This window comes from Fundulus heteroclitus, chromosome 23 (genome assembly GCF_011125445.2).
Source record: "Fundulus heteroclitus isolate FHET01 chromosome 23, MU-UCD_Fhet_4.1, whole genome shotgun sequence".
In the NCBI taxonomy this organism is placed as follows: Eukaryota; Metazoa; Chordata; class Actinopteri; order Cyprinodontiformes; family Fundulidae; genus Fundulus; species Fundulus heteroclitus.
The window spans coordinates 22,985,794-23,013,632 of NC_046383.1; the positions used below are offsets into that span (position 1 = coordinate 22,985,794).

Sequence of the window (27,839 nt, forward strand, 5' to 3'; positions counted from 1 at the left end):
TAATTATGACACTGTGAATTAAAGGAAATCTACAAAAACACTTATTTTTTAAATTCTTGGAATATGAAGGTTGTAAAACTAGCATACAGTAAAAGAATCAAAGCAAATGCATGATTTAAAATCCAAAATTAACGTGACATTTCTGTCAATGAGTAGAACATAGTATTTTTTTTAATGGAACTATAAATGACACTACTTTATTTTCTTTGCATAAAATAACTTGTATGAACGCTGTCTAACGGTAGGAATAAAATTACAGAAAACTTGGCTTATTTTGTTATTACTACATTATCTAACAATTACAGTGCATTAATTGGGTTTTATGATAGATGGTGAGACAGAACGAAAGGACAGAGGGGGAAAGAAGACAACACATAATCACTTAAAATCTATAGTATAGTGAGATATAATTGTTATTTCATTCTTTAAATCCTCATATGGTTGTTTTTAAATTATTGAGAACTGCCTTGTCAAAAGGTGAGGTAATGTAACTTCAATAGTTTGTGTATTCTGCTCAAAAGTCTTACATTTTTACACGACTTTACCTTTCTAACAGGCGGTTACTATGACCAGAAAGATTGTTACAAAATCGCATTCATAACAAAAAATCTGAAATATTCCTTCAAGTTTGGAAATAAAAGAAACAGGATTATTTGTGATTAAATTGTGATTAGTACATGCATTTCATTTGTAGTGATGCGCTTTTTATTGATTTTTTTTGTTTTGTTTGTTTTTCAACAGACATAAAGAATTAAAAGTGGTTTAAAATAAACTACAAGGGTTTTTATTGGATTCAAAACACATGAGTAGTAGTTTAATGTGGTTTGGAATTTGCCCAGATTTTCCATAATTCAGATTTTGATTTCGTGACCACCATTAGACTGTGACTGTATAATGGAGGCGCTGTTTCATATTATGCACAAAGGTACCCTAACCAGTTTCTTTTCACCACTAAAGAGATATAGATGAAAAAGATAGATAAACATACATCTATGGTTTTGATTGGTCTGGACGAGGATAAGCATAAAAAATGTATACGTCATCAGGAACCGAATAACCCCCCCTTTGTCCAATTTTTTTTAAATATTTTATTCAAGAACAGTGACCTCACGGAGTGAAAGCATGGAGGCGGAGATTCTAGAGTGGGAAATCTGTCGTTTCCTTTTGATTAATTTTGTATTTTTATCATGTTAAATAAATAAGAAGAGCTAACCAAATTCTGTTCATTCTATTTGTATTCCACAAGACGTAAAAACCGCTTGAATTTTATAATTTGGTAATTTTTTTCACGGTTTTAGCTTCAGAGAAGACATTTTAAATCGTCAAAACATGCACAAAAATTACAATTCAGAGTTATTTTGTGCCGTATGTGTCACATTTCAGTCGATAAAACGCTGCCAAACAAACTTTCTCAACGGAGCGAACGTAAACCGTGCGGAATGACGTCACCCCCTTTTCCTCGGAGCTCTGTCTCTGCCTGCTTCGGCTCCTCCGCGCTCGCGCTGCCGCTGGAGTTATCTCGGAGCCGGGGCTCGGTCTGTCCGTCATCAGTCGCGGGTGGGAGCGACTGTGGTTCCTCGTGACCTTTTTTCTCCCTCGTCACCGCTGTTGTTACACGAGTGGGAGAGAGTTTGACCCACGTTTTGGATGCATGGGAGCTTCCTGGGAGCGGCGAAAGGAGAAGGTAGGTTTGACTGGTGCAGCCACCGCCTCCAGTCGTCGTCCCTCCTCGGACTGTCAGGGCTTCCAGCTCAGCCCCGGCGGCCCGACTACCGCATTGCTGCCCACGGAGCGGAGACAGACCGGCGCTTTTAGGCCCCGCGCTGGCTGCGTCTCCCGTTCGGCATGGCGTAAATTCAGTCGGCGGTTTCTGGCGTTAAAGCGGCGATAATACCAGCAGTGCTGCTGTGTGTCACGCCGCCTGTTGTGCTGCACGCAGACCTCGGTCATTTACCCCCCCCCCCCCCCCCTGCTTTAATGCACCCAGTTACATGTATAACCCCCACGTGAATGACGTGATCACATCTACAAACGGGCCCCCAGCTGTGCACCGCGAACAGCTGCAGATGTGATGAACTCATGCACTATTTTCACCCCCATCCAGTTTATTTGGCATACCAGAGACTTGGCCAACCACTCAGCGTCTAGTGTGTACGTGTATGAATTTACCTGTCACGCCTAGAGGATTCACAGAAGCGTCCCCCCCCCCCCCACGTCACCCTTTATTTCCCCTCTCACCCCCCCCCCCCCCCCCCCCAATTGACATCTGAAGCATGGTGGATGTGGTTGTAGGCACCCTGCTGTTTCATAACGCTGCTCCATGACAATGACGCGTGGTTTTCAGGTCATGTTAATCTGATATGAGCTCACCAAGTCCTTATCCACCTCCCTGCTGGGAGCCACGTCAGACCCCCAAAGCTGAGCCAGGTCCAGGATGAGCTGGACTCTGGCCGTGATGAGTTGCTGTCGAGGATGCTGGCGATTGCGTGAAGGTCACGGCTGTCTCGTCTGCTCTTTTAAACTTTTAGCGTTCACGTTTTACACCCCAACACATTCGCTTTTGTGGAAAACAGCAAAGCAGTGGTTCCTTTTTTATATGATGCTGTTGAATTAATGAAGCGGTAGCTGTTACAGTTCTTACATGATGTAATATCGAATGTTTTATTTTTGATGCACAGGCCAACGCACAAATAATGAATCCATCAGTATTTATATATATATATATATATAAAAAAAGAAAAATAAAAGCCGAATGAATTTTGCAGGTCATTTTTTTTTTACGGTCGGGTGAGACAAAGATTGAGCTGTTGGGCCAAAATTTTGAGAAGAATATTTAGTGGAGTATTTGGCCAGTGTCAGGCACAGTGGCAGCGGAGTCATGCTGAGGGACACGATCGCATTGAAATAGTGGGGTTGACTAAAAGGGGACCAACTCCTTTAACTTTACCCCAGAGCAGAAGCTAGATGATTAAATCTGGACATGCATTATAAAACAAACAAAGGCCTTTATTTATTAAAATTTGTTAAAAACACCTTAAAATCAATTGGAAAACTTACAGACAGTGCAGAAACCTACCAACTGGAGTGAAGTAATCTCTCCCAATGGTCTTTGTTAGAATCCTTGCAGCTGAGTCCTGCAGCTGCTGCACGTTCCTCCTCAGCATGCCATCAATTGCTGCAGGTGCCTGTTAATCACCTGTTCAAATAGATTAGGTGACTGTAGGTAAATAAAATAAAATAAACATGGAGGATAGTGGGCCCTGAGGACCAGGGTTGAGAGGTCTGTTCTGTCACCTATCAAGTCTCTGGACTGGTCTGAGAGAGGAAGGTCCACTTTGAGCAATTTTTTTTCATTTGCTAAATACTCACTTGGTAAAAGAAAAATTAAGTGAGGTGCAAAAAAAAAAAAAAACCTAAGCAAAAATCAAATATCTGGGAAGACTTTAAAAATTTGAGACCCCAGAGTTTTACTGTACTATTTACCTCTCTTAATATTCAGACCATTGCTATCTTAACTAGTGTAAGTCCAATTAACAGTAGAAAAAAAACACTTATTGTTCATTTAAAAATGCTTTCTTGCATAGGAGGATAGTGCACCATTTTACTCTTTGTAGAGCAACATAATTATTGCTATTTTTTTTGTAAACAAGAAACTCTTGTAGGGACATTTGACTGAAAACAGGGCTGCCCAAGTCCAGTCCGGCATCTTATAGTTGCATCCCTTCTCCCACAGGCCTGGAGCAAATGAACGAGCGACATGCTGAGAATGAAAGTTAACCATTTGAGCTAGGTTTGAGAAATGTTTGCACTTTTGAACCTGTTTCTGTATTAAAACGTAGTAAAAACCTGCTACCTCTAACCAACTCATGGCTAGTCGTCACTATTCTGAATTGCCACCGTAGAATTTAACTCAATTCAATTCAGAGATACTTTATTAACCCCAAAGGGAAAGTAAGTAAATAAATAAATTGTCTAGTTTGGTTGGTAGCTTTATTCAGGCTTCCTTCTTCACACATTAAACTCTGTGAAGAAAGGACTAAGGCAGACGTTGCTCCAGAATCATCCCTGTCTGATCATACAAAATCACTTTTCACTCAAATCTACTTTATCTGTCAATATAACAAGTATTTGAAACTCAATTATTCGTCTGGAGGACATTTAAACATCCCCTTGTTATAATTCTGAATATTGTATAATTTATTGTTTTATTCAGTGCAGATGTTTTCCATCTGTTGAATCTCTTGTATTTTCTTGTTGCTAAATATTAATGAAAATGGTTCTGCACTGTTCAGCAATTAGCTGAATCCTGCATGCGTGGAAAGCAACATTACTTTCTGTTAAAGTATTCTCAGCTCTAAGGCTGCTTAGCCGCAAATCTTCTCTGTAAACTTGTTTGTATGGCATTTTTATGTCGGGTTCATGTAGGTTGAAATCTGGACCCTTTTTTTTAGCTATTTAATCCACCTTAGCGTGCGTAATTTTTTAAAATGTCCCTTTGTACAAATGAATGAGGTTCTATGTGTGTTTTGTATTTCAGGAGCAGCTTTGTCATGATGTAGTCACCGCTGAGGGCTAGAAATGCGATCATGATTGATGGTGTGACTCATCCACCTTGCAGGGTGCCTTTAGTGGTCCATGTTTTCCATGGGAACATCAGCTTTCCCTAATACTAATCAAATCCTATTTAAACACGCACAAATGTTTGAGATTAATTAAATCCGGATTTTAAACAAGGAGTCCACGTGAAAATGTTAAAAACATTAAATTTGTGATTTCTGGCTTAAACATGCTTATAATGTAGTGCTGGTCCTAGATTTGTATAGGAAATGCCTTGTCGTAGTTGAATACTGGTCATACATTAGCATTCGGCTTTTCCTGCTCTTAGTTCCTCAAGCACCTCGTCCTATATTCACAATATTTAGAGGAATGCACCAGCCAGCTTCTCTCTTTGAAGGAAACCTGGGGGGGAATCCAGAAAAGACCAAAGGAGTGAGGACATCCCAGTGCCAAAAATCACCATGACAAATTCCTGAGGCAGAGGAACACAGACAGCAAAGTTATTTACAGCTCTCCCTTCAGGTGTAGAAGGAGAGCTAAATGGATGGAAAGGCAAAACAGAATCCAAACAGCCAATCAGGCAGAGAAAGAAAACGGAGGAAGAGATCTGTGGTGTAGTTCAGGGATTTTAAAGGACCTTTTTTTTTTATCAACTGCAAAGACAAATGTAAAGGTAGAAAACTCTAGCGGGGGCGACTATAGTTCACTTAGTCAGATAAAGGTATAAACACAAAGTTAGTTTCCCAAGACTTAGACAACCTGTCTGCAAAAAGGAGCGCTACCGCAGGTCATTTTTTCCTGCTGCTATCAGATTTTACAATGCTGCACTGTAACTGCAACTGTGACCATAACTGTAATAATTAATGTGCAATAACCAAGGTGCAATAATCTATTTAATACACTGTCCTACAACCCGTGCAATAATCCTGATGTAGTGACTTCTGCTGCTATCACCACCTGAACATAAGTCAGCCCACATGTATGTATGTATGTATGTATGTATGTACAAATGTATACAATGTATATGCACGTACATACGCGTAGGTGCGTATGTAAGTAGGCGCATAGATATATGTATATATTTAAGTATATAGATATGTTTATATATATATATAGACCACTAAGAATGTAAATGAGACATCATATGCCCATTCCTATTTCCTTTTTTGTATTTTTTGGTATTCTTTCTGATCCATTGTATATATGAAGATTCACTGTATATAACTGAATGCACCTTCCCTACTCTGCACCTTCTTGTATGAGCCGATGTGACGAGTGAATTTCTCCATTGTGAGATCAATAAAGACTATCTTATCTTATCTTAAAAGTACAGTAGACGGTTTTTCTGGAGCATACGCAAGACTAGGCCACCTGCTCATCCGCTCCTCAGGGGGGAATCGCCTGAAAGAATCTCCCAAATCCACTCCGGTCTGATTTCCTTAATCAGAGGTCTTCCTCTTCTTCTCATAAACTTCTTCTCACGACCCTCCGCCATTTTCAAAGCATATGGTGAGCGCAGTGGAGCTACAATGAACGGCTAACCGCGAAGCTAACCGGATACATAAACACTAGAAGAGCGCAGCAAGAGGAAAATTACATGTATAGTTCAATATATTTTCAGAATAACTGAATTAAGTCAACAATCCGGGCCTCAGTAACAACCAGTCTTTGGGGAAATTACCGTCCCTCCCTTGTTATACATTCAGCGTGGTCTAAATGAAAGAGAAGGACCATCCAGCATCATGGGCTGTCGCAGGGCCACATTATTAATCAGTATGATCCATTTCTGTGAGCACATCATTAATGCTGGAACACATTTACAGGTTAGGAGAAAAATGTGCCGCCAATCAAAAGATTTTTTTTGTCAGCTGACATTATCCCATTTTTTTCATCAACCAAATATCACAGTACCTAACATGAGACAGCATCGTTGCATTAAAAGAGTAAGGGCGGCTAAATCGGACGATATAGACCAGAGAAAATGTAAACCGATCCAGAAAAAAATATTAAAATAGTATTTTAACAGCTTATCGGGGCTATGACCACCACACACATGGGGCGGTTCACCGGCAGCAGTGGTATGTTTTATCTGATGCCGGGTTTTTTTTGTAAAGCGGTGATCAACAAAGAATCCATCAAACATTAAGCTTGAAAAGCTTTTTTAGCAGTGAATACTTTAATTTGAAACATTGCTGCATATAAAGTACTTTTAAATTAGGCTACGTAAAGCCTTAATTACACACATCCATATTTAACAAACAGTGTGCCATACACACAACTCTGTTATCAAACAATTAATCTAGTTAGCGAGATACTGTAATGACGTACCACACGACTGTCATCTGTTTGTGGGGAGTGTGCAGAAATTAACTTTTAAAATATAAGCTAAATAAATTGAGAACTTCAAGGATCTCAGCAAACCCTGGAGACGTTTTTACTTAAAAAAAAAAAAAAACACACAACAGAAACACTTGTAAACAAGTTTACCTGCTTATTAAAATAAGAACAACGGTGCTAAACATGACTTCTCGCCTCAACAGCCTTGGGTTCATCAGAAACAGTCGTGTTTGTCTAGTAGATTAAAAACAGCCACCAGATCTCCCTCTCTTCCTCTCCGAGGTACTGTGTTCCTCAGGTCTACTTCTTGTCGCTCCTTTCAGCAGCGAGCAACTCTTTGTCCATCCAGATTGGCCTTATGGATGAGGTAGAGTTTAGCGCTCGCCCTCTGGATGTCGCCGAAGGTCCCGGTGTCGAGAGAACAGCCGGCTGACTTCTGAAAGGCTGAACCGTTTCCCAGCATGCCAGTCTGCTGCTGTGTCGGGAAATCCAGTGGAAATCCGCCCTTGCCAAGTCCGCATCACGCGGACGGAGACGCTGCAGCTTCACTTTAGATTAACACTCATAAATCTGAGTTTTAGCTTGAAGTTATCCATGATTGAATATAACCCGACAACGCTGGTGTCATCACCCTCCCGTTTCTTTACAACTTCATCAAAGAGGGAGAGGATATTATAGCAGAAGAGAAGACGACGTCTCCATCTTCATCAGTGGAGTCCTCACTAGGGCAGCGATACAATATAAGCTTCTCATATCAGTTGATGTCCATAATTACTGAGTGGTGTTTTGTTTAGCTATTTGAAGCAAAGACATGAGGGGGGAAAAACAAATTTAAACTGTAACCCTAACCCTACTTAAATGTAACCTTTAACATAGGTCAGCCGTACCAACCATGCTTAGTTTGGCCGTGAGAGGCTGAGAGACTAAATCCTTTCAATTCAATTTTATTTATATAGCGCCAAATCATGAAACATGTCATCTCAAGGCACTTTACAAAATCAAGTTCAATCATATTATACAGATTGGGTCAGATTATACAGATTGGTCAAAAATGTCCTATATAAGGGAACCAGTTGATTCCTTCAAAGTCCCGACAAGCAGCATTCACTCCTGGAGAAGCGTAGAGCTACAGGGAGAGTCGTCTGCATTGTCCATGGCTTTGCTGCAATCCCTCATACTGAGCAAGCATGAAGTGACAGTGGGAAGAAAAACTACCCATTAACGGGAAGGAAAACCTCCGGCAGAACCGGGCTCAGTATGAACGGTCATCTGATCTCGACCGACTGGGGTTACAGAAGACAGAGCAGAGACACAACAAGAGAAACAAAAAAGCACAGAAGCACACATTGATCTAGTAATCTGTTCTACATTAGATGGTAGTAGCGGGTGATCTGTCTTCTCTGGATGATGTCATAGTTAACAGAACGCCAGACCTTCTTCTGCCTACATCCCCCAGAATACCATGCGGTTCTGGAACGGAGCTCAGTGGAGTTATGGAAAATGTTCTTCAACGTATTTTGATAATGATCAGGTGTCTATTGTGATAAATATTGATATTATTGCTTCACTGACAGCCCAGGTTTAGCCGTGGACCCCCCAGCACAACGTGTTCCACCTCTACAGTGAGCTGGCAGAGAGCGGGCTCCTCTGCGCTGTGTGCAGTGCGTGTACGCCGCTTTCCTTGCTGCGGATCTTTTTGTTTCCTCTTCAAGCTGGTGAAGACAACAGACGTGAATTTCCATAATTCACATTAGTATTGTCTGCACTAAATGCTGTCATCTGATCAAATGATAAACCGCATTTGTCAAGCTCCTGCTCCTCGAGCGCCGCGAGCAGCAGACTCATCTGCATTCTCCATGAAATCAAGCCTTTTGTTGGTGAGCCCACTTTCTGGACTGAGGTATTGAACGGCGAGGCGGAAACGTCTTCCTGTTGATGCATCTGTCTGTACTGAGGATGGGAGGGGTGTATCTGATGCTGGGGGGGGCCTAGAGAACATCACCCTCTGCCTTCGGAGCAATGACATCTTTAACCTGCGCCTATGTCCTCCTTACCGTCATGTTTTTAATCATTTTTATATCCGATTGAATCTTTTCATTCAGTTTTTGTGCCCAGTCAGTCAGCCGAGGTTGTGTCTGACGGTGAGGGACACCTCACCGCGGACGAGTGAGATGGCAAGTTGTCAATAAAAGTGAACAGTATGCTGCCTAGGGCTGGGCGATAAATCGATTTAATCGATTAATTCGAATTTACAATTCTTTAAGATTTCATTTTTGGAAAATCTGGATTTTATTTTGCCAATACACTCATCGGGTTTCCATGAAGAGAACAGCATGTGATGCTGGATATATGTTTAGGCAAATGTATTGTCAAAATATTGTTAAGTGGAAACTTTTTTTACCATAATACAAGGTACTTAATTTACTTATTTACTTTTTTTTTTTACTTATTTTGAAGTTCACAAGTGCAGTGAAGCCTGTTCTTAGCTCAATGTGTAATACCACTAGCAGCAAATGTTTTGTTATATTTTCATTGTTTATAATGGCACGGCTGCCATCTTGTTTTACAGGCATGTTTCACAGCTTGTTTTTAGTTACACTTTGAATTCAGGTCAACTCCCTGACAAAATGCTTGACAAGAAAAGCAAGGTTTTAAAATAATTTATTTAATTTCTTTTTATGAAACAAAAAGGAGGAAAAAAATCGATTAATCGGATTTGGTATGATAAAATCGGAGATTTTTTTTTTTAATCCATATCACCCAGCCCTAGTGCTGCCTGTCTTATGACATGAAAGGACATCCGATCATCCGAACAATGAAACTATATTACTAAAACAAAGCATGAAACAATCACTGAACGCTGTATTGCTAAAAAATTTCAGCACTTTGACATATTTATTTATCCACTAGCAAAATTTGTTCCTTAATTTTCCATATATATTGGCCAATACTTCTGTATATTTAATAAAAGAGCCTTTAAAACCCAAGATCCGAAGCACAAAGGGAAGTTAAATCAGTCGTAACCTAATGTCCCTCACCATATCATGCTCAGGAGATGATTGGAGTAGGAAGAGCTGTGACACTGATGTTTGGGTCTCCTTCGCTGCCTTAAAGCCAGACAGACACCAGATGGTGCCTTGTTTTATAGAATAAAATAGAAAAGTCTCTGGATTTTTTTTTTTTTTTTTTTTTTGCATTTAAAAAAGTGTCAGGTTCTTTTACAGCTACATCAAGTCTCCTCTGATGGTTCTGTGTGTGGACTTTATCTGTGAGCGTCCAGACCAGCTAGTCGTCTCATTTTTATCCTGACAAACAAAAAGAGCTAAAAAAAAATGAATCTCCATTTAACTTGTGGCTGTTTTTTCTTGTTTGTTTTTTTAGGCAATGGCAAACAGCCGTGACTAGTTGCTGTTGCATAGCTACACGACGGTGTGTGTCTTCTTCGCCCACATACGAGCGCACACACAGAAATGTCTGCCAAGAATAAAAAGCCCTCCACTTCCTGCCTCAGGAATCGGAGCTTAACGCCGCCGCGCGTGTTAGAAACCCACGAACAAGTCGCGTGTTTTCCCAACGGGTGCGCACTCGTGCGGGCAGAGCTCGTGCCCGTGCAGCAACACCGCCTTCAGATGGCAAACGCTGCACTGTGCTGGTCGGGGTGCTCTGCCTGTGTTTGTGCGGCGCGAGCCTGTCGGTCTGAGTTGGAAGATGGCAGCGAGAGCCTCAGGAACTCTGGCGTTAAGCTTTCGAGCCGCTCTGCTGGCCCTTGATGTTCAAACACAGTCACGCAGCAAAACGTTACAGGCGTCCGCGTCTGCCCTCTGCTTCGGCTGCGAGACGATGGAAGCGGGCAGGAAGACGCGATTGTTTGGTTTTTGGCTGATCTGAGAATGAAGCAAGTAACCAAGTCTTCCTGTTTTAATGAGTTTTAATCCCCTTTTTGTGTGTGTGTGTGTGTGTGTGTGTGTGTGTGTGTGTGTGTGTGTGTGTGTGTGTGTGTGTGTGTGTGTGTGTGTGTGTGTGTGTGTGTGTGTGTGTGTGGGCAGACTGTGCTGCTGGACCCGACTGCTCAGCGCCATGAGTGAGGCGGAGGGCCAGTTCTACAGCGTCCAGGTGGGGGACTCCACCTTCACTGTGCTCAAGCGCTACCAGCAGCTCCGCGCCATTGGCTCCGGGGCCCAAGGCATCGTCTGGTGAGGGGCTCCTGTTAGCTGGCCTGGGGGCCGGGACCGTCGGCGGCTCACTGCTGCTCCTCGTCTTTGATTAATCACTTTGTTTTCAGGTCATTTTGCAATTACCAAGTTGTAACAGGAGTGTTAGGGAAGCTACATTTTACATGGGAAACGTATAGTTCATAAAATAAATATCTGTACTTTACATTAAATCCATTTCATGTTCACAACCAACCAGTGGTGGTTCCAGACCAAATTTAGCAGGGGGGCCAGGGTGGGGCCAGTGTTTTTTCACATGGGCACAAAACAAAAGATTGGGGGAAAAAAAACTAAACAGGTCAACATTTTGTGGTTTGATATATTAATTAAGCCAAAGAGCCAATTGTGGCACTGGAACTGCAGGTTGCAGACCCCGGATCTTTTTTGAATATGGCTGGAGCTTAACGTGAAACAGACCAGTCAGTCACGGTATCTTTGTCAGCATTTATCATCCTAAGAAATTTAATATCATGTCTTTAGTACAGGGGCCATAACAGGGGCCAAGAACAGTCTAGAACCGCCCCTGCAACCAACATTTTATTCATTTATGTTACTACTTTTCGCACTGCATTTTATGAATGCATTTCGAACATTTTGACTCGTGCGTTTGATATTTCTGGGGGAAATTAGAGATATCTCTGGTTTATCAACTGTGTCTTGCAGGGATATGTGGACCATGGCAGCAGATGATAAAGTGCAGAACAGCTCTGCTTAAGACCACAATGCTGCTATTACTAGAGATGCACCGATCAGAGATGTGGGGCAGATTTCCAAACCTTTAACTAAATGTTGCTGTTTTGAGCCGGAATCTGAGCTACAGCTAAGAGTATTTAAAACTGTAATGTTTTAGCCTCGTTAACTGTTCGTATTACAAGAAGAGGAGATATCCTACCATTTGTTTGAGAGAGGAGTCACTGTAAACACTGTTTGGTGTTATTTTAAAGCAAAGACCGCAATATTAGAGTTGCCACAGTGCTACGTTTAGCAAGCTTTATAAGCAACTAGGGCCGTTAGCATTGCTAACTTTAAAGATTAACTCTGAGATTTCCGAGGTGCTGCCAACGTTTTGTAATCCAGCATTTTCCATGGCAGAGGTTGGATCTCAGAAGCATAAAATGGAGTAAATTTGCTGTGATATACTCAGTCTTCCCGTTATCTGCTGAAGCATTCTTCCCCCGTTTAAAACATGCTGCCTGAAAGAATAGCGACCAAAGCTTCTTTCAGCTGTTGTGCCTCCTCTAACTTTACCAGCTTTTTCAAACACTTCACCGATACCGAGGTGTCCAACCTGGCTTCACTCTGTAACAATTTTCCTGTTGTTAGCGCACAGGTATAGTGAGTTTAGTGTTCAGAAGACGATTGGATTTATTTTTTTTACATCTCTGACCGACCATTCAGCGCTGAATAAGCTGGAAATGGCCTCCAGCCTATTTTTCTGTGTAAGTCTAATATCTAGCGTTGAATGATTTGAATCAATAGTAATTATAAAAAGTCTCAAACGACGAGAAAACTTTGGCTTTTTTCGTCCCTTTTTTTCAGGATGACCTTTTGTAAAGCATGTTTCTGGTAATGATTCTCAAAGCCCGCCTAGATGGAAGTGCTGTTATTTTTAAACCTCGAGCTGAGCTCCACGTCTTTATGGATCTGTATTATTACATTATTAATATGTTCCAAAATCATTTTAGCTGGTTCTGTTCCCAGCTTGAACACTTCTGCTGTGTAATCCTATAGTGTGTAGTTGTGACCAGTCGGATCTGTCCTCTTAATCTTAACTTAGCTGTTTGTTTTTTTTAACCTTGAGGCAAAGAAGCGCCTCCCTCAGTATGATGCAATCTTCTAACCTGTGTTTCTGTTTCGTCTTTCATGAAACGCGCGGCCAGCTCGGCTCTGGACACGGTCCTCGGCATACCAGTGGCTGTGAAGAAGCTGTGTCGTCCCTTTCAGAACCAGACCCATGCAAAGCGCGCTTACAGGGAGCTGGTGCTGCTCAAATGTGTCAACCACAAAAACGTAAGGCTTAACGAGTCGTGCAAGCGGATGAAACTGAACACAGTTTCATCCGTTAAAGGGTTACACTTTTACGTTCTTTTGTAAGAAGTTGCTACATAAAGTACTTTTGGAGGAGAAAAGAGGTGCTGCCTGCAGCAGAGTGAAGTGGATGGGAGAGACCAGGGTGAACTAATGGCCTGTCTTTGTGCTCCCAGATCATCCGTCTGATCAATGTTTTCACGCCTCAGAAGTCTCTGGAGGAGTTCCAGGATCTGTGAGTGACAGCGGAGGATTTTTAGGAGCTTTACACATCTGCTCAGTTCAAATATTTCATCAAGATTTCTTTGATTGCCTATTTTTTTCCCACTTAATTTTAAATAAAGTGTCTTTGCTTGTGTCATTCTCCTCACGTCTCGTGTAGTTACCTGGTGATGGAGCTCATGGATGCCAGCTTATGTCAGGTGATTCACATGGACCTAGACCATGAGAGGATGTCCTACCTGCTCTATCAGATCCTTTGTGGCATCAGGCACCTGCACTCGGCTGGGATCATCCACAGGGTACGTCCGGAGGTTAATGGAGTTTCCAGTTCATTTTACACAGAACAGGGTGCATATTTTACTTTACTCTCTCTTTTATTAAACGTATCAAGAAGAACTGTTGAGATGCTTGAATGAAAATAATCCCACTGCAGCATTTCCATGTGAACCAGTAGCAAATGTGAAAGAAAGTTGAGGGAAAAACTATATATCTAATATGTAAACCCCGTAATTTAGTAGCTTCAGTTCAACCTTTGGTTTGACTCTAGGACACTGCAGCACACAGAGGAGTTTATGGTCAATTTTAATATTTCAAAATGCCCCGGTCCTGTGGGTAAGAAGCCCAAATCATGAGTCCTCCACCACCGGCATGGTTCCAGAAGTTTTAAACCCAACTTTGAAGGTTGCATTGTCATTTTTTTGAATTTTTAGAACCACATAACTTCCAAACAAGCCATACTGTGTTTTTCTACTTTTCTTGTCACAAATTTCCACATCCAGCGTACTGACAGCGGCCTGTTAAATACATCATTTTCTTCCTCTTCAGGATCTGAAGCCCAGCAACATTGTTGTGAAGTCCGATTGCACTCTGAAAATCCTCGACTTTGGTCTGGCAAGGACGGCCTGCACTAACTTCATGATGACCCCCTACGTTGTTACCCGCTACTATCGCGCCCCGGAGGTCATTCTGGGCATGAAGTATAAGGAAAATGGTGAGCGCCACTGCACACCATATTTTAAAATGTATTTCACAGAAATTAATACTTCTCAAACATGCACAGGAACTGAAATATACAGTCATATTCAATACATTAGAATATAATTGAAAAGTTCATTATCCCAGTAAAGGCTGCTTCACACGGCAGGATTTTTGGCCCGATTTTTGCCCTGGTCTTCCCTTACCGACAGGCGGCGACTATTAACCCGATATCCTACCGTGTGGTGTTGGCGTGCACGCCACCTATTTAATGTCACGTGTAGCCAATCAGAAAGCAAGGTGAGGAAAAACAACAGCTCACCTCCATGTCATGGTGCAGCAAACGTAGAGCCCCCCGGTTCGCGCTGTCTTCACTCCTTTAACCTTTTCTTTTTGTTATGTTTTTTTGTTATGGTTAAAATCAGTCTACAAACTATTGCCATTATTCTTCCTCGTCGTCCACGTTTACGGACTCTGAACTCACGTTTGATCTTGAGAGGTTTTGCAAGATTTCCCGTCTGACTTCTGAACGATCCAGAGTGAAATCTGTTCGTCTGTGTGTGTGTTGCGCTCGCCGTCTGACCGGACACAACTCTCTACGATCAAACCTGTTTATCTACGATTTTTTTATCGTTACATGTGTTTCTCAGGCTTTGAAAATCAGGCGACTATTTTAAAATCCTGCAGTGTGAACCAGCCTTAACTCATTTCACTAAGGGAAACCCATTATATAGAGTAACACAGACTGATAATATTTAATTTCTGGTAATTGCGATTTGTTTTTTTTTTTCTGCCTTCAGCTGATGAAAACACAGCATTTAAGATTAGAATATAGCATCAGACCAAGAAAAAAGCAAACATTTTCATGCAGAAAGGGGGGCGTAATGAAATGTATGTTTAATACCGTCTTTTGCTTTCGTTTTTCAAAAGGTACTTTTAATCTAACAAACAAGCCACTTAAAAATGTACATTCTAATTTATTGATTGTGACTGTATTTGAAATTCTCATAGTTTACCAATTATTGCTTTAGTACAATAATTTTTATTTTATTTTTTACAAAAGCCCTGCAAGTATAACATCTTTAACTATTGTGTTCTCCGTGATCCAGTCATGCTGTTAGTTTTTCTGTCTGGATTTATCAGTCGTTGTCATTAAATGCTCTCGATCTGCCACTGCTCTGCTTCAGTGGACCTGTGGTCAGTTGGCTGCATAATGGCTGAAATGATCTGCCATAAAGTCCTCTTTCCTGGAAAGGACTGTATCCTTCCTTGTGTTACTTCAAGAAAACCTTGGCTTGCATGTTCCTGGTGTTTATCTTTTATTTTTTCTTCATATCATTGCAATGTCACGTATTCCAGACAGTGAAAGTCTTAAACTGAGATATTATGGTTGTCATGATACAAACTCTGCATTGATACTAAGAAAAGTAATTTTCAGCACCGTGGCAACATTACAGGGTTATTTGTGGCCAGGTGCAAAACATAATTATTTAAAACATGACAAACGTAACTTTAATTTTCTTAATCAATACCAGAGAAACACAAAGTAGGGGGAAAATTCAGCCTGTGTTTAGAGAAATATGTGATTTAAGTGACACTTCTCTGTTTGGCAAAACAGTAGACCAGATAACACTAGTTATATATTATATAAACTTTTCTGGAAGTATGTACCTTTTGAATCAGTCGTGCAAATATTGTAATTTATTATAATTGCTTCTGTTTGCCTGTCAATTTGCTTTTGATGCAGTTAAATGCATGAGGGACAAAGAATAATCATTCTAAACTAAAATAAATCTTTTTCGAATCTGGTGCATTAAACAATAAAATTTTGCAGTGTAAACGAGGATCTGATCCATGCAAATGTATTTAGCTGCAGCCCTGTACAATTTTATTTTTTTTCCTTCTGGCAATTTTGCATAAGATTTTCTTAAGTGATCCACAAAAGCTGCTGGGTTCCTACTTTTTGTCAGCTTCAGTCTGGCTCCACCATAACTCTTTATTATTGGCCACATTAGCCTCCAGTGCCTTAAACCTACATGGTGGCTCAAGTTCCTGCATTTATTCATACCACTGTAGAACGAAGCGTTGCGTGGATCAGAACGGCACACCTGGGAAACTATTTTCAGACCGACGGTCTGTGCCCTGACGCTAATCAGCAGAAAGGGTTAGCTTAGGTCATCTGGGAGGTTTACTACTTCACAGATGCAGATACAGAAACTTTTCTGACCTTTTTACGTTACACTGAAAAACTTGTGTTGCAGCGTTAGCTTTTAGTGTTAGCTTGTATAATCGTTTTGGTTTTGTCTTGTCCAACTGCATCATGTGGAAAGTTCTGGCAAACACTTTTATGTTTGTCCTGCTGATGTAGAGGGTCGCATATGTTTTTGTTTTTTCCCCTTTGTCTGAATGCAAAATGTTAGAGTTTAAACTTTCTTCAGCAGATTATTGTTGAGATGAGCCGCTGCAGGGAGGGTGGTGGTCATAATCTGTGAAGTGTTTGGGCAAATGTGAATGGGTCATTTCAAATCATCTCGAGGCAAATGTCTGCATAATAAATTTTTCAAAAATCTGTTATTGAGGCATCGATTATTTTCTTACAGATATATTTGATAGATGTTTTGTACCCAATAATTTGGTAATTTTTAACTAGCAAGACTGGGTAAATATGAAACATCACATGTTTTGGAATTACAAAATGTCATTTTCCAAAGGATTAATAATGGTTTTCTTCCAAAACGAGAGTTTTTCTTTGTTAAAAGAACTTGGATTGTGCCTTTTGTAAGGTCACGCTAACTTGTACACCTGTACAGGTTTATTCCTACAACAAATAGCAGTTTGGACGTATTTACGGGTCCTTGTTAAAGTGTAAAATTGGCTCCCTGTTTATGCTGCAGGTGTCCTGATCTCTCGAGGTCACGCTTCAAGCTGTGGCAGTAATGATAAAAAAAATAACACTTTGGATTGCACAACAAACATAGAAAACAATTCCTGAATTTTAAAGGTATCTAGGGCTGCACAATGTTAGAAAAAAGATAATGTTATGATGTTATTCTTTGTGATAAGTAAACAAATACATTATTTATGTATTTCTGCTTTGGGTTAATAGCAAAAAGAACATGGATAATGAGTTATCATTACAGCTGGAAAAAAAAAAAAGTATTTCCATGTAAACAAGGGTTTATTGAAAGCATTGCTTCTGGCTCACATCTGCATTTAAACAACTTAACTGTAGTTTCTTAATGGTTTTACCTCCTATTCTCCTTCAAAAACACTTTATGATGGATTAAGCAACAATTGTCATCAACTATATAACACACAGATAGCCTGAATGCATGGTGCTCAATTAATTGCTAACGTTTATTGCAGTTCAGGCAGTTCTGAGAATGCATGTTGTGCGCAGTGAGAATGATACATTGCTATATATTGTTCAGCTCTAATGGGAATTTAAAAATAATCAAGAGTGACCACCTTATTGCAACTGAGTTTGGCCTAAACAAGGGTCTCCACCTGCTGTTCTGTTATATTAATAAACTGATTAAACAAAAATCCCATGCACCAATCAGTAAATTCACAAGTTATCACATGTCATGAGAGAAAACTATTTTTATTTATTCATATTTTATTTTAAACTCTCCTTTTTAAGTAGTTAATTATCTGTAATAAAAGGTGAATTTACCGATTGGTTGGAGGATGTTTGCTCCGTCAGTTAAGGAAACACTGAAAAGGAGTTTGTGCCACAGCTGCCTGTGACCCTGATGAAGGTGAAAGCAGCTTACAACTCCTTGTTTCTTCCAAACTGTCTTGTAAATGATGCAATTTTAATCACTTTTGTCCACCTAATCCAAACAAAATATTCCCTTGATAATTTTAGGACCACTTTATTTTCTCACCCTGGGACCTTTTTTACTAAATGCAACCAAGTTTCCCATCATCCTAGGCGCTCAAAGGAGCGTTTATCACAGGTCCTTCCTGCCAGCAGCTGTAGAACTTTATAACCTTCTCTGCTCCTGACAAACTAAAACCCAATAAGTGTTGTTAGCACAGCTTTTTCAATTCATCTAAATTTCTTCCAATTTTTTTACGGTCAAGTATGCGATCGTTACTTAGTCTCACATTAATTTTAATCTAAATTAAAACAGTGACAGTTACTTCCTGATGTTGTAAATTTGCTCCCACCGCACAGCCTCTTTGACTTCTTTTTGCGTTTATATTTTCTACCTCTGTGTGAATCTGGGTGCTTCCATTTGCCTTTCGCTTTGCTGCCGGTGCACCTGGATTTCCCAAGTGAGCGACAGGCAAAGAATATTTCTGATCTGTTCTTGCATCGGTCAAGGTATTTTCTTTCAGCGTAGCTTCGTAGAGGTTTTATAAATGCTGTGTCTGTGTGGTTCTGCTCGTCATCTGTTGGCGTGTGTCGAGGCAGTCCGTCTACTTGTAGACGTTTTGGCGAAGCGTTGGTCTCCTGTGGAACAAGTTAAAGGCAGTCATTACTAGGGCTGGGCGATAAATCGATTTAATCGATTAATTCGAATTTACAATTCTTTAAGATTTAATTTTTGGAAAATCTGGATTTTATTTTGCCAATACACTCATTGGGTTTCCATGAAGAGAACAGCATGTGATGCTGAATATATGTTTAGGCAAATGCATTGTCAAAATATTGTTAAGTAGAAACTTTTTTTTACCATAATACGAGGTACTTCATTTACTTATTTACTTTTTTTTTTAACTTAGTTTGAAGTTCTCAAGTGCAGTGAAGCCTGTTCTTAGCTTAATGTGTACTACCACTAGCAGCAAATGTTTTGTTATATTTTCATTGTTTATAATGGCACTGTAGCGGCCAAGCCAATACTTTAAGCCACTGAGGTGCTGCACCGGGGTAATAGAGTTGACGCACTTATTGTTACCTTTTTGGGATGAATTAGAGTCCGAGTTGTCAGGGCATGTTGAACGCTTCGTCCATTTATTTTCCTCTTTACATGTCAAATGTCGATCATACACGAACACATCTCCAGGCAACATAGAAAGCAGACATGCTTGCTTGTATTTATCTTTTTGCGGTCAAAAACTGTTTTCCCCTTCCGGGTGGAACAGCTACCTATGAAAGAAAAGTTCCCCCCTTAAATAGACATGAACGCTAATTACCCAATCATGCATTTGCGCTCCTACACAGGCACGGCTGCCATCTTGTTTTACAAGCATGTTTCACAGCTTGTTTTTAGTTGCACTTTGAATTCAGGTCAACTCCCTGATGAAATGCTTGACATAAAAGCAAGGTTTTAAAATAATTTCTTCAATTTCTTTTTATGAAACAAAAAGGAGGGAAAAAAATTGATTAATTGGATTTGGTATGGTAAAATCTGAGATTTATTTTTTAATCCATATCGCCCAGCCCTAGTCAGTACTGCGAAAGCAGACGTAAAGCTTGTGAATGAGCTTTTGGGGCAGTCCCCACTAAGTTTCTGAGGAATCTCTGGGAATGAATGTGAGCGAGTAAAGACATTGGTTATCAAGACGGAGCATGTGGAGCGCTGTTTGAAAAGGCGGTTCTCCCAGCTTGTTGAAAACCAGTAAATGCCTTTGCATGGATCCGTTTATTTGTCCCATAGTCAAGCCTTGTGCCAAATATCAGTGCCTAGTTGTTGCTGTGTTGTATAACCCCATCATGGTCTCAGAGGCATTGATGCAAAATGCCTTTGCTTTTTTTTTTTTTTTTTTTAAAGAGAGAGATGCATACAGACTTTAAAAATGTCCCTAGCGTTCTCTGAGCAGAGCTTACATTTATGATTCATGTGATATTTGTGAAGAATCGAGTCAGGATTATGTGTGCAGAGCTCTGGAGATGTTATCAGAGGGAGAGAAAGCTTTCAGCTTGAGTGAAAGTGGACCAGAGGAAACAGTAAATGGCCATTTGCCACTTCTTAACGCTCCCCGAGCAAGCCGGCAACTCGGGGAGCCGGAGGAAAAAGACCGACTCCATCCTCCTCTATTTAAAAAAAAAAAAAAAAAAAAACGCACACAGACGCGGAGAGAGCAACAGCTGTGTAAACTGATAAGCGCAGGCGAGAAAAAGCCCTGGAAGGCTGCAGCCGGTTTGAAGCCAGACTGGAAGATGTGCACCGCATGATGAAAGCAGCAGAGCGAGGCTCTGAAGGAGGACGGCCTGTGTTTTTACGTCTCAGCGCTCGGAACAAACCAAAACATCTGTGCTGCCTTCCTGTGACATCGTGCTGTACATTTAATGTTGTTTATGTTGTTGTTTTTTTTGTTCACCTACACCTGATAACTGTCTGTGAGATCTTGTGTGTCACATTTGTGTGTGTTTTCTGTTCCCAGTGGACATCTGGTCAGTGGGGTGCATCATGGGAGAGATGGTAAAGGGCAGCGTCATCTTCCAGGGCACCGATCGTATCCTTCACTCTACTCATCGTCTCTGTGCCAGTTGTTGTCCGTCGTTGTCTGACATTCATAGAGCGCCCTGCGTCGTGTTCCTTCAAACAACGTTTGCCCGTCCTATTGCTGCAGGATAGATTTAGAGCAGACCTGGGCTTAAACTAGGATTTAAAGCGTTCTCTTTTCAGTGATTATTAATCAGACGGCTTCTGGTTCAGACGTCTGCCGTCTCCCTAATTGTCAGGTGGAATCAGACTGAAGCGATTCGCATCATTAGCATTTATAGTGTCTTTGTTTCTAATTATCACCTCTCACTCTCCACTGGCTGCATTTATAGTAGCTTGGATTGGATGCAAGGACACAAGTGTAATCCAAGGTTTTATTGATCTTCATCCTTGGAGGTAATCACCTTCTCTTGTTATTTCTTTTTTAATTCTATTGAAGCCCAAACTGCAAAATGTCAAGATCCACTTGATGGATTTGAGTCATTTAGCTGATAAATGTCCTTTGTTGCACTTATACTTTTGTAATTATTTTTCAGGATCTTACTGGATTCATATATAACCTCTTGCAAAAGTATTCAACCGGGACGGGACATCCTCTTTATTGGGACTTTGTTGGTGATAAACCAGCGCAAAATAGTAAATATTTTAAGAAGACAGGAAAGTGGAGTATTAAGACTCATCGAGTCAGGGAATTGTAGAACCACATTATGCAGCAGGCACAGTTGCAAGTCTTTGGGTATGCCCTTCATTAGCTTTGCATAACCAGAGACAGAGATTTTTGCCTATTCTTCTATGCAGAATAGCTTTAGCTCAGTCATATTGAATGGACAGCATCTATAAATGGTAATTTTTAAGTTCTTTTTCACAGATTTTGAATTTGATTCAGGTTTGAGTTTTTAATTAAGCTATTTTAGCTCATGGATGTGCTGTTCCCTAAACCTTCAACACTGTATCACAGCTTGCATCGCTAACCAGGTTCCCTGTCCCAGCTGAAGAAGTGTCCCCGCAGAATGATGCTGCCTTTACTGTGCTTCATCATAAGGGTGGCTTCTTTGAAGGGCTGTGAGCAGTTGCCTTATAACCTGTTGCCTCTGATTAATGCCTGTTTGCTGTTGCTTTGAACAGTGTTAGCTTTTCACCACATTTTGTCTGTATCTTGGACAAAATGTTCGATACTGGCCACTTGTCTGCAGTGTCTCCTACATAACACGTAGCAAACTGAGAACAGGACTTCTTACATCCTTCTGCGTACAAATGCCTTTTTTTTCTTGCCACTCATCTGTAAAGCCAGATTTGTGGCGTGCACACCTCCAGTTGTCCTGTTGACAGATTCTCCCAGCTGAGCTGTGGACTTCTGCAGCTCCTCCAGAGTTACTGTGGGTCTCATAGCCATTTTTGTTTATTAATACCCAACCTGTCAGTTTAGATGAGACAACTATGTCTTTGTAAGTTTGCAGTTGTATCACAATCTTTCCTATTTTGGATGAGGGCTTAACCAGCATTCTGTATTTAAAACGTTTGATCATGTTTTATAAAAAAAACTGTTTTATAAAAAAAAAAAAAAACTGTTTTAAACTTTTCAACAACAATTTGTGTTTCTTGATCTTAATGATGCTTGTTTCCCCCACTGTGGTCTTCTCCACAGCTGGGTTCATACTGACATTAAATTAGACTCCAATTTACTTATTTGGGGACTTCTGAAGACAGATGGTTGGGCTGGATTTTATTTAGGGCTGTTGTTGTAAAGGGGGATAAATACAAATGCGTACTACACATTTCAGATTTTTTTTTTTTTTTTAAAGTTAATAACTGACTCTTTTTTTTAACAATTATGAACTATTTGTTGGTCCTTTACATAAAATCTAAATAAATAAGGTTGTAGTTTGTGGTGACATGTAAAAATAAGTTTGGTTGGTGTGAATATTTTTGCAAGACGTAAAGGTTATAATTTCTGATCAAGGTTTGTTTTGCATTGCATTATATTTACTGACACTTTTAGTCTTTTTAGCTTGGTGCACCTTATCGCTCCGATAAAGCATAGATATGATGTATTTTATGCTTTTTTTATTTTATTTTTACAACTGGAGTTTGGGTTTATGAAGGATCTGCGTGATTTTGCTTGTGTTCTTCCCTGTTGTTTTCAAATATTCTGTACATGTCTATGATTTTCCATAACAAACGACTTTGTCCAGACATCGACCAGTGGAATAAAGTGATTGAGATCCTGGGCACGCCCAGTCTGGAGTTCATGAACCGACTGATGGAGACCGTCAGGAACTATGTGATGAACAAGCCACAGTATCCAGGCGTCAGCTTGACAGAGCTTTTCCCAGACTGGGCTTTCCCCTCTGAATCTGAACAGGACAAAGTGAAAAGTACGAGCTTTGGGAAATTAAACAAATTGAGCTTTTATTTATCAAATGTGGTGTTAGTTTGGTCTGTGCTGGCGTTTTTCAGGTAAAAATCCCAAGTGAAAGTTTCTCTGCCATCTTTGTTATTCCTAAGGATCACATCATTACAAAACCATTGTTTTGCAGAAATGCGGGCCTACACTGCAAAAACAGATCTAAAAATAAGCAAAACATTCTTAAACACAGTATTTTTGTCCTTGATTTGAGCAGGTAAATAAGATTATCTGCCAATAGAATGAGTATTATGACCCCTAAATTAAGATAATTAGACATCCTGCACTTGAAATAAGATGATGGAGATGAATTGTACCTATTTTAAGTGGAAAAAATCGTATTCTATTGGCAGATAATCTTATTTACCTGCTCAAATCAAGGACAGATACACTAATTTTAAGAAGATTTTAATTATTTTTAGTTCGGTTGGGAACGTTTCCAGCTTCACAGGAGGTTGGTTAAGGTGAAGAGGTGTTGGACACATGGTGATGGTTTCCCCGTTTTGCCCAAACAGCTGCTCAAGCACGGGACCTGCTCTCCAAAATGCTCGTCATTGATCCTGAATGCCGTATCTCTGTAGAGGAGGCCCTTCATCACCCCTACATCCACGTGTGGTATGACCCCGCGGAGGCGGACGCGGTGAGGAAACCGTTGGTGCTCGTTTCTCGTCGCAGTAACGCTGCAGGGGTTAACTCTGATGGATCCGTTTTCTTTTGTTTCTCAGCCTCCTCCCCAGATTTCAGATAAGCAGCTGGAAGAGAGAGAGCACACCATTGAGCAGTGGAAAGGTGGTACACCGCCCTCTAGGGACTCACACCAGCATTACATCTTCACTTCCTCATTTTATTTCCAGGGTTTCTGTCAGTCTCAATGTGAAACTGGGAGGTTGTGTGTCTTCCAGATCTGGATTACTATTGACTGTAATTTCAAATCCATTATTTACATGATGAAGATCTGAACCTAAAAAAAATAAGCTTCTCCTAACAATGTGTTTCTTATGCTGGGTTTTCATTAATAATGCAAATGGGAATACGGTATCTCACAAAAGTACAGCCCCCCACAATTTTGTTGATTTTGTTACATCTCTTCATAGGACACCACCTGAAGATATGACACGTACGTAAGTTAGTCACTATAACAGTGTAAATTTGCTGTCCCCTCAAAATAACTCCACATTCAGCCGCTGGAAACAAAAGTGAGCACACCCCTAAGTGAAAATGTCCAAATCGTACCAAGTCTGGCCTTTTCTGTCTAAAGCATCATGTGAGTCGTTAGCGCTGCGAGCCTGTCAGTGTCACACACTGCATCAAATAGCATGGCTGTCACCTCAGAAGATGATGGAGGAGAAAACCCGCAGTTTGCTGAGGGCTAGCGGACTAAGGACGTGGATTACTGGCACCACGTCCTGTGGTTTGATGAGACCAAGATAAACTTCAGTTCAGATTGTGTAAGACGTGTGTGGCAGCTACCAAGTGAGGAGTACAAAGATAAGCAGGTCTTCAAACCCCCTGCCTTGCTAAAGAGGCTAAAGGCAATAGTGTTGTACTGGTCAAGCATATCTCCAGACCTTAACCCTATTGAGCATCTGTGTACGCACTTTTGCTACATTAATGGCTAACAGCAAATTTACACTGGACTACTTTACATCCTTTCAAAGGATCTTCAGTGCTGTCATATGAAAAGTTATTGTAAAACATTTACAAAGAATCTGAGCGATGAACTGAAGTCAATCCCCATCTGCCTCCGACTGTCTCTGTTGGTCCATCTTTCTGTCCATCCATCCTTTGATCCATCTGTACCTCCGTCTATCATCCGATCCTCCGTCTGTCTGTCCATCCATGCATGTTTCCCTCCATCTTTTTATGAATCTGGTCTTGTCTGTCCATCCATCCGTCCATCCATGTGTCTGCCTTCTCATCACTTTCCATAAAACCACTCGTCCCTTTCCTTCCTTCTGCCTTTTCCTCCATCCGCCCCACCCTTTCTCCCTCCATCCATGCTTCCATCGATCCATGTGAGCCTCCATACATCCATCCCCTCTTCCATAGCATCTATCCAGTCCTCCTTTCTTAAATTTTTGTAGATTTCATATTTAAACACTGATGTAGAAAAATAATCTCTCAAATCTAGAAATTTGGAATTTGTGGCACAAGAGACTTGATTTATTATCATATTTTGATGTTTTATTTTTTAATAAACACTAATAAATGCCTGTTTTGTCACTGAAAGTTCTGATTTCTAATTATCCTTTAGTATTTAGAACCATGATGAAAACCCATCCTGATTTACACATTTTTGTACTTTGTACTTTATAATTATTATTGGAAACACAGATGTAACATTTATTTAGCCACAGCTTCACAGAGCTTAAGTAAAAGGCCCAAAGTAAGACTTTGCCTAACCTTTTCCATTTCTGCACAGAACTTATTTATGAAGAAGTGATAGACTGGGAGGAGAGGAACAAGAACGGTCTAATGAAAGAGGACTGCTCAGGTTAGTCCAGACGACGTGGCCCTGCTTGTTTCTGCACCTTAAACTATCTTAAAGTGAAAGCCAGTGTGCTGAAATGTGCTGCTACCAGAACCGTTTCACCTGCAGTGTTTAACCGTTCTGTCCCGTGTACGTATCGTCACTTCCCAGACGTGGCCTCCGGCTCCGCTTCCCAGTCCTCCTCCGCCAACGACATCTCCTCCATGTCCACAGAGCACACGCTGGCGTCGGACACGGACAGCAGCAGCATTGACACGCTGACGGGGCCGCTGGACGAGAGTCAGTGAACGCCTCTGGGGCCGTCGGCTCCCTGCGGTCCTCCGACTCATCTAAAATATTCAAACAATCGATCTGCTTCTGTTTGGGTTTTTATCTCCGCTAACTTGTGTTTCTCTTTTCTCTCAATGAAAGGATTTTATTTTTTTTGTTGTTGTTGGTTTGCTGTCTGTGATCTGGTGGATCTTGTTTTTGGGACTGTTGAGTTGGTAACGCTCACCGTTTTGTCAGAAAAAGAACATCCGGTCTTCTTTTGCTTGAATGTGTAACTTGATCATCTTTACAGTTTGTGTTGGAGGTGGGGGAATCGGGGGGGGGGGGGGGCTGCTGTGTATGCCTGTTTTAATAGTTTTTATTTTTTTAGAGAACATTAAGAAGTCTGACATCAAAAAAGAGCAGACACGGACTAAACAGCCCTTAGCCGCTCTCTTGCATGTTACGCCAAAAAGAACAAAAGCTTGTAAACCATCTGACGTTCCTCCGATGGTCAAACGGCTGATCTTTTTAAATTTTAATCCCTTAGCACCCTGAAATTATTGCAGATGTCCACGGTGGTGCTGTCTGCGCTGAAACGTGTTTTTGTTTTTCATAAACTAGCAGGCGTGATGTGGATTTTGAGCTTTTTACTCCCAACAGCGAGAAGATGCTGTAGTTTTAGTGTTGGATTTGTTTCTTGGTATATTGTACTGTATGTAGAAATGGAATCACCCCATTCAATTTAAAGGTACAGATTGTTGATGTGTATAAGCAGATCATAATCTTATAAATCTGAAAGAGGCATAGTGATTTGTGTATTTATATATATATATATATTTTTTGTTCTTGCAAAATTTTGCACACAAGCCACACTATAGCCTGTGAAATGTCGGCCTCCCGTTAAAAGCATTTAAACGGCAAACAAACGCATGGGCTGCTCTTTTTTCTAAAGCATTCCTTTAGTAACCGTGAGAGTCACAAAAGTAGTGCTACAATCAGAAAACGTAGAATCCACCTAAAGGCAGCACAACAACGAAGAATGATGTTTACTTTGCATGAAGGCATCACACCTTCAGGGTACTGTAGGTCTAAGAGAAATCCATCCAGATCTGTTGTTTTTTTTCTCTTCCTTTTCCCCCTGTATTATGATGCTTTTTGTTGTTGTTTTTTTTGTCTTTTAAGCCTGTTAGTGTTACGTGACAATTCTGCAGCGCAGCACTTTTGGTTTCTTATGAATCATCCTTTCAGTCAGCAGTTGCCCCATCCTGTAGAGAGAGGGAGTCTGTGGGTGAAGTTTGCCCAGCAACAAGGGGGCTGCTTAGAGACTGTGGAGACCTGCAACTCAAAAGAAGAGCCTTTTACATGGACTGCAGTGCTGCTTTTTGCCCAAATGATTGCACAGTGTGTTGAATAATCAGAATTCTGACATTACTCAGTCACCGAGGACTAAAGTACCAAGTTGTACACCACCGTGAGTTTTATTCTTTCTGTCATGCCTTAAACAACCTGACGAGTGGCCAACTCTCTCCAAGTCCGTGGCTCTGCTCTGAGCTTTCTGAGATGTATTGACTGCAAAAACCACAATGTTATCACTTGGCCATCGTCTTTACCCAAACTCAAAACTAATAAAGTGGACATCATGGATTCTTTGTGTTGGTTGTGGTGTTCTTTGTAAGTAAATCTCAGCAAATAAAACTATTAATGTATATTTCAGTGACACATTTCAAAATGTAAAACCATATCCAACTCTTTATACATAGAGGGATACCTTTCTACTATTTATTTCTGTTTTTGATTTTTACAACTAATACAAACACTAAATTTAGTTTCTAAAAAAAAAAATTATTACATGAAGAAATTATTTTGAATCCAGAAATATTAACCTAAGGGAAAGAATCCCAATTTGCTGAACAGCATCTCAGTAGTTGGTCATGAATGACTATTGCATGAATTACACTGGTTTA

At 40.6% G+C, this 27,839-nt stretch overlaps 1 protein-coding gene across 2 annotated transcripts; it reads left to right on the forward strand.

Annotated features, from left to right (window-relative positions):
- The first annotated feature begins 1,435 nt into the window (after nucleotides 1–1,435).
- Nucleotides 1,436–27,520, forward strand: mapk9 (mitogen-activated protein kinase 9). Of its 2 annotated transcripts, none has more exons than XM_036127476.1 (12): nucleotides 1,436–1,684; nucleotides 10,941–11,087; nucleotides 12,986–13,115; nucleotides 13,310–13,368; nucleotides 13,516–13,654; nucleotides 14,181–14,346; nucleotides 15,518–15,589; nucleotides 22,921–23,103; nucleotides 23,648–23,772; nucleotides 23,858–23,921; nucleotides 25,555–25,626; nucleotides 25,774–27,520. In XM_036127476.1, exons 2-12 carry the CDS (start codon nucleotides 10,972–10,974, stop codon nucleotides 25,908–25,910), a joined length of 1,263 nt encoding a protein of 420 aa, XP_035983369.1. In that variant the 5' UTR covers nucleotides 1,436–1,684; nucleotides 10,941–10,971; the 3' UTR covers nucleotides 25,911–27,520. The 2 variants fall into 2 exon arrangements, with proteins under 2 accessions (XP_035983369.1, XP_012707275.2); XM_012851821.3 differs by lacking the exon at nucleotides 15,518–15,589 and adding an exon at nucleotides 20,667–20,738 and having other exon boundaries at nucleotides 1,438–1,684.
- Nucleotides 27,521–27,839: the final 319 nt, after the last annotated feature.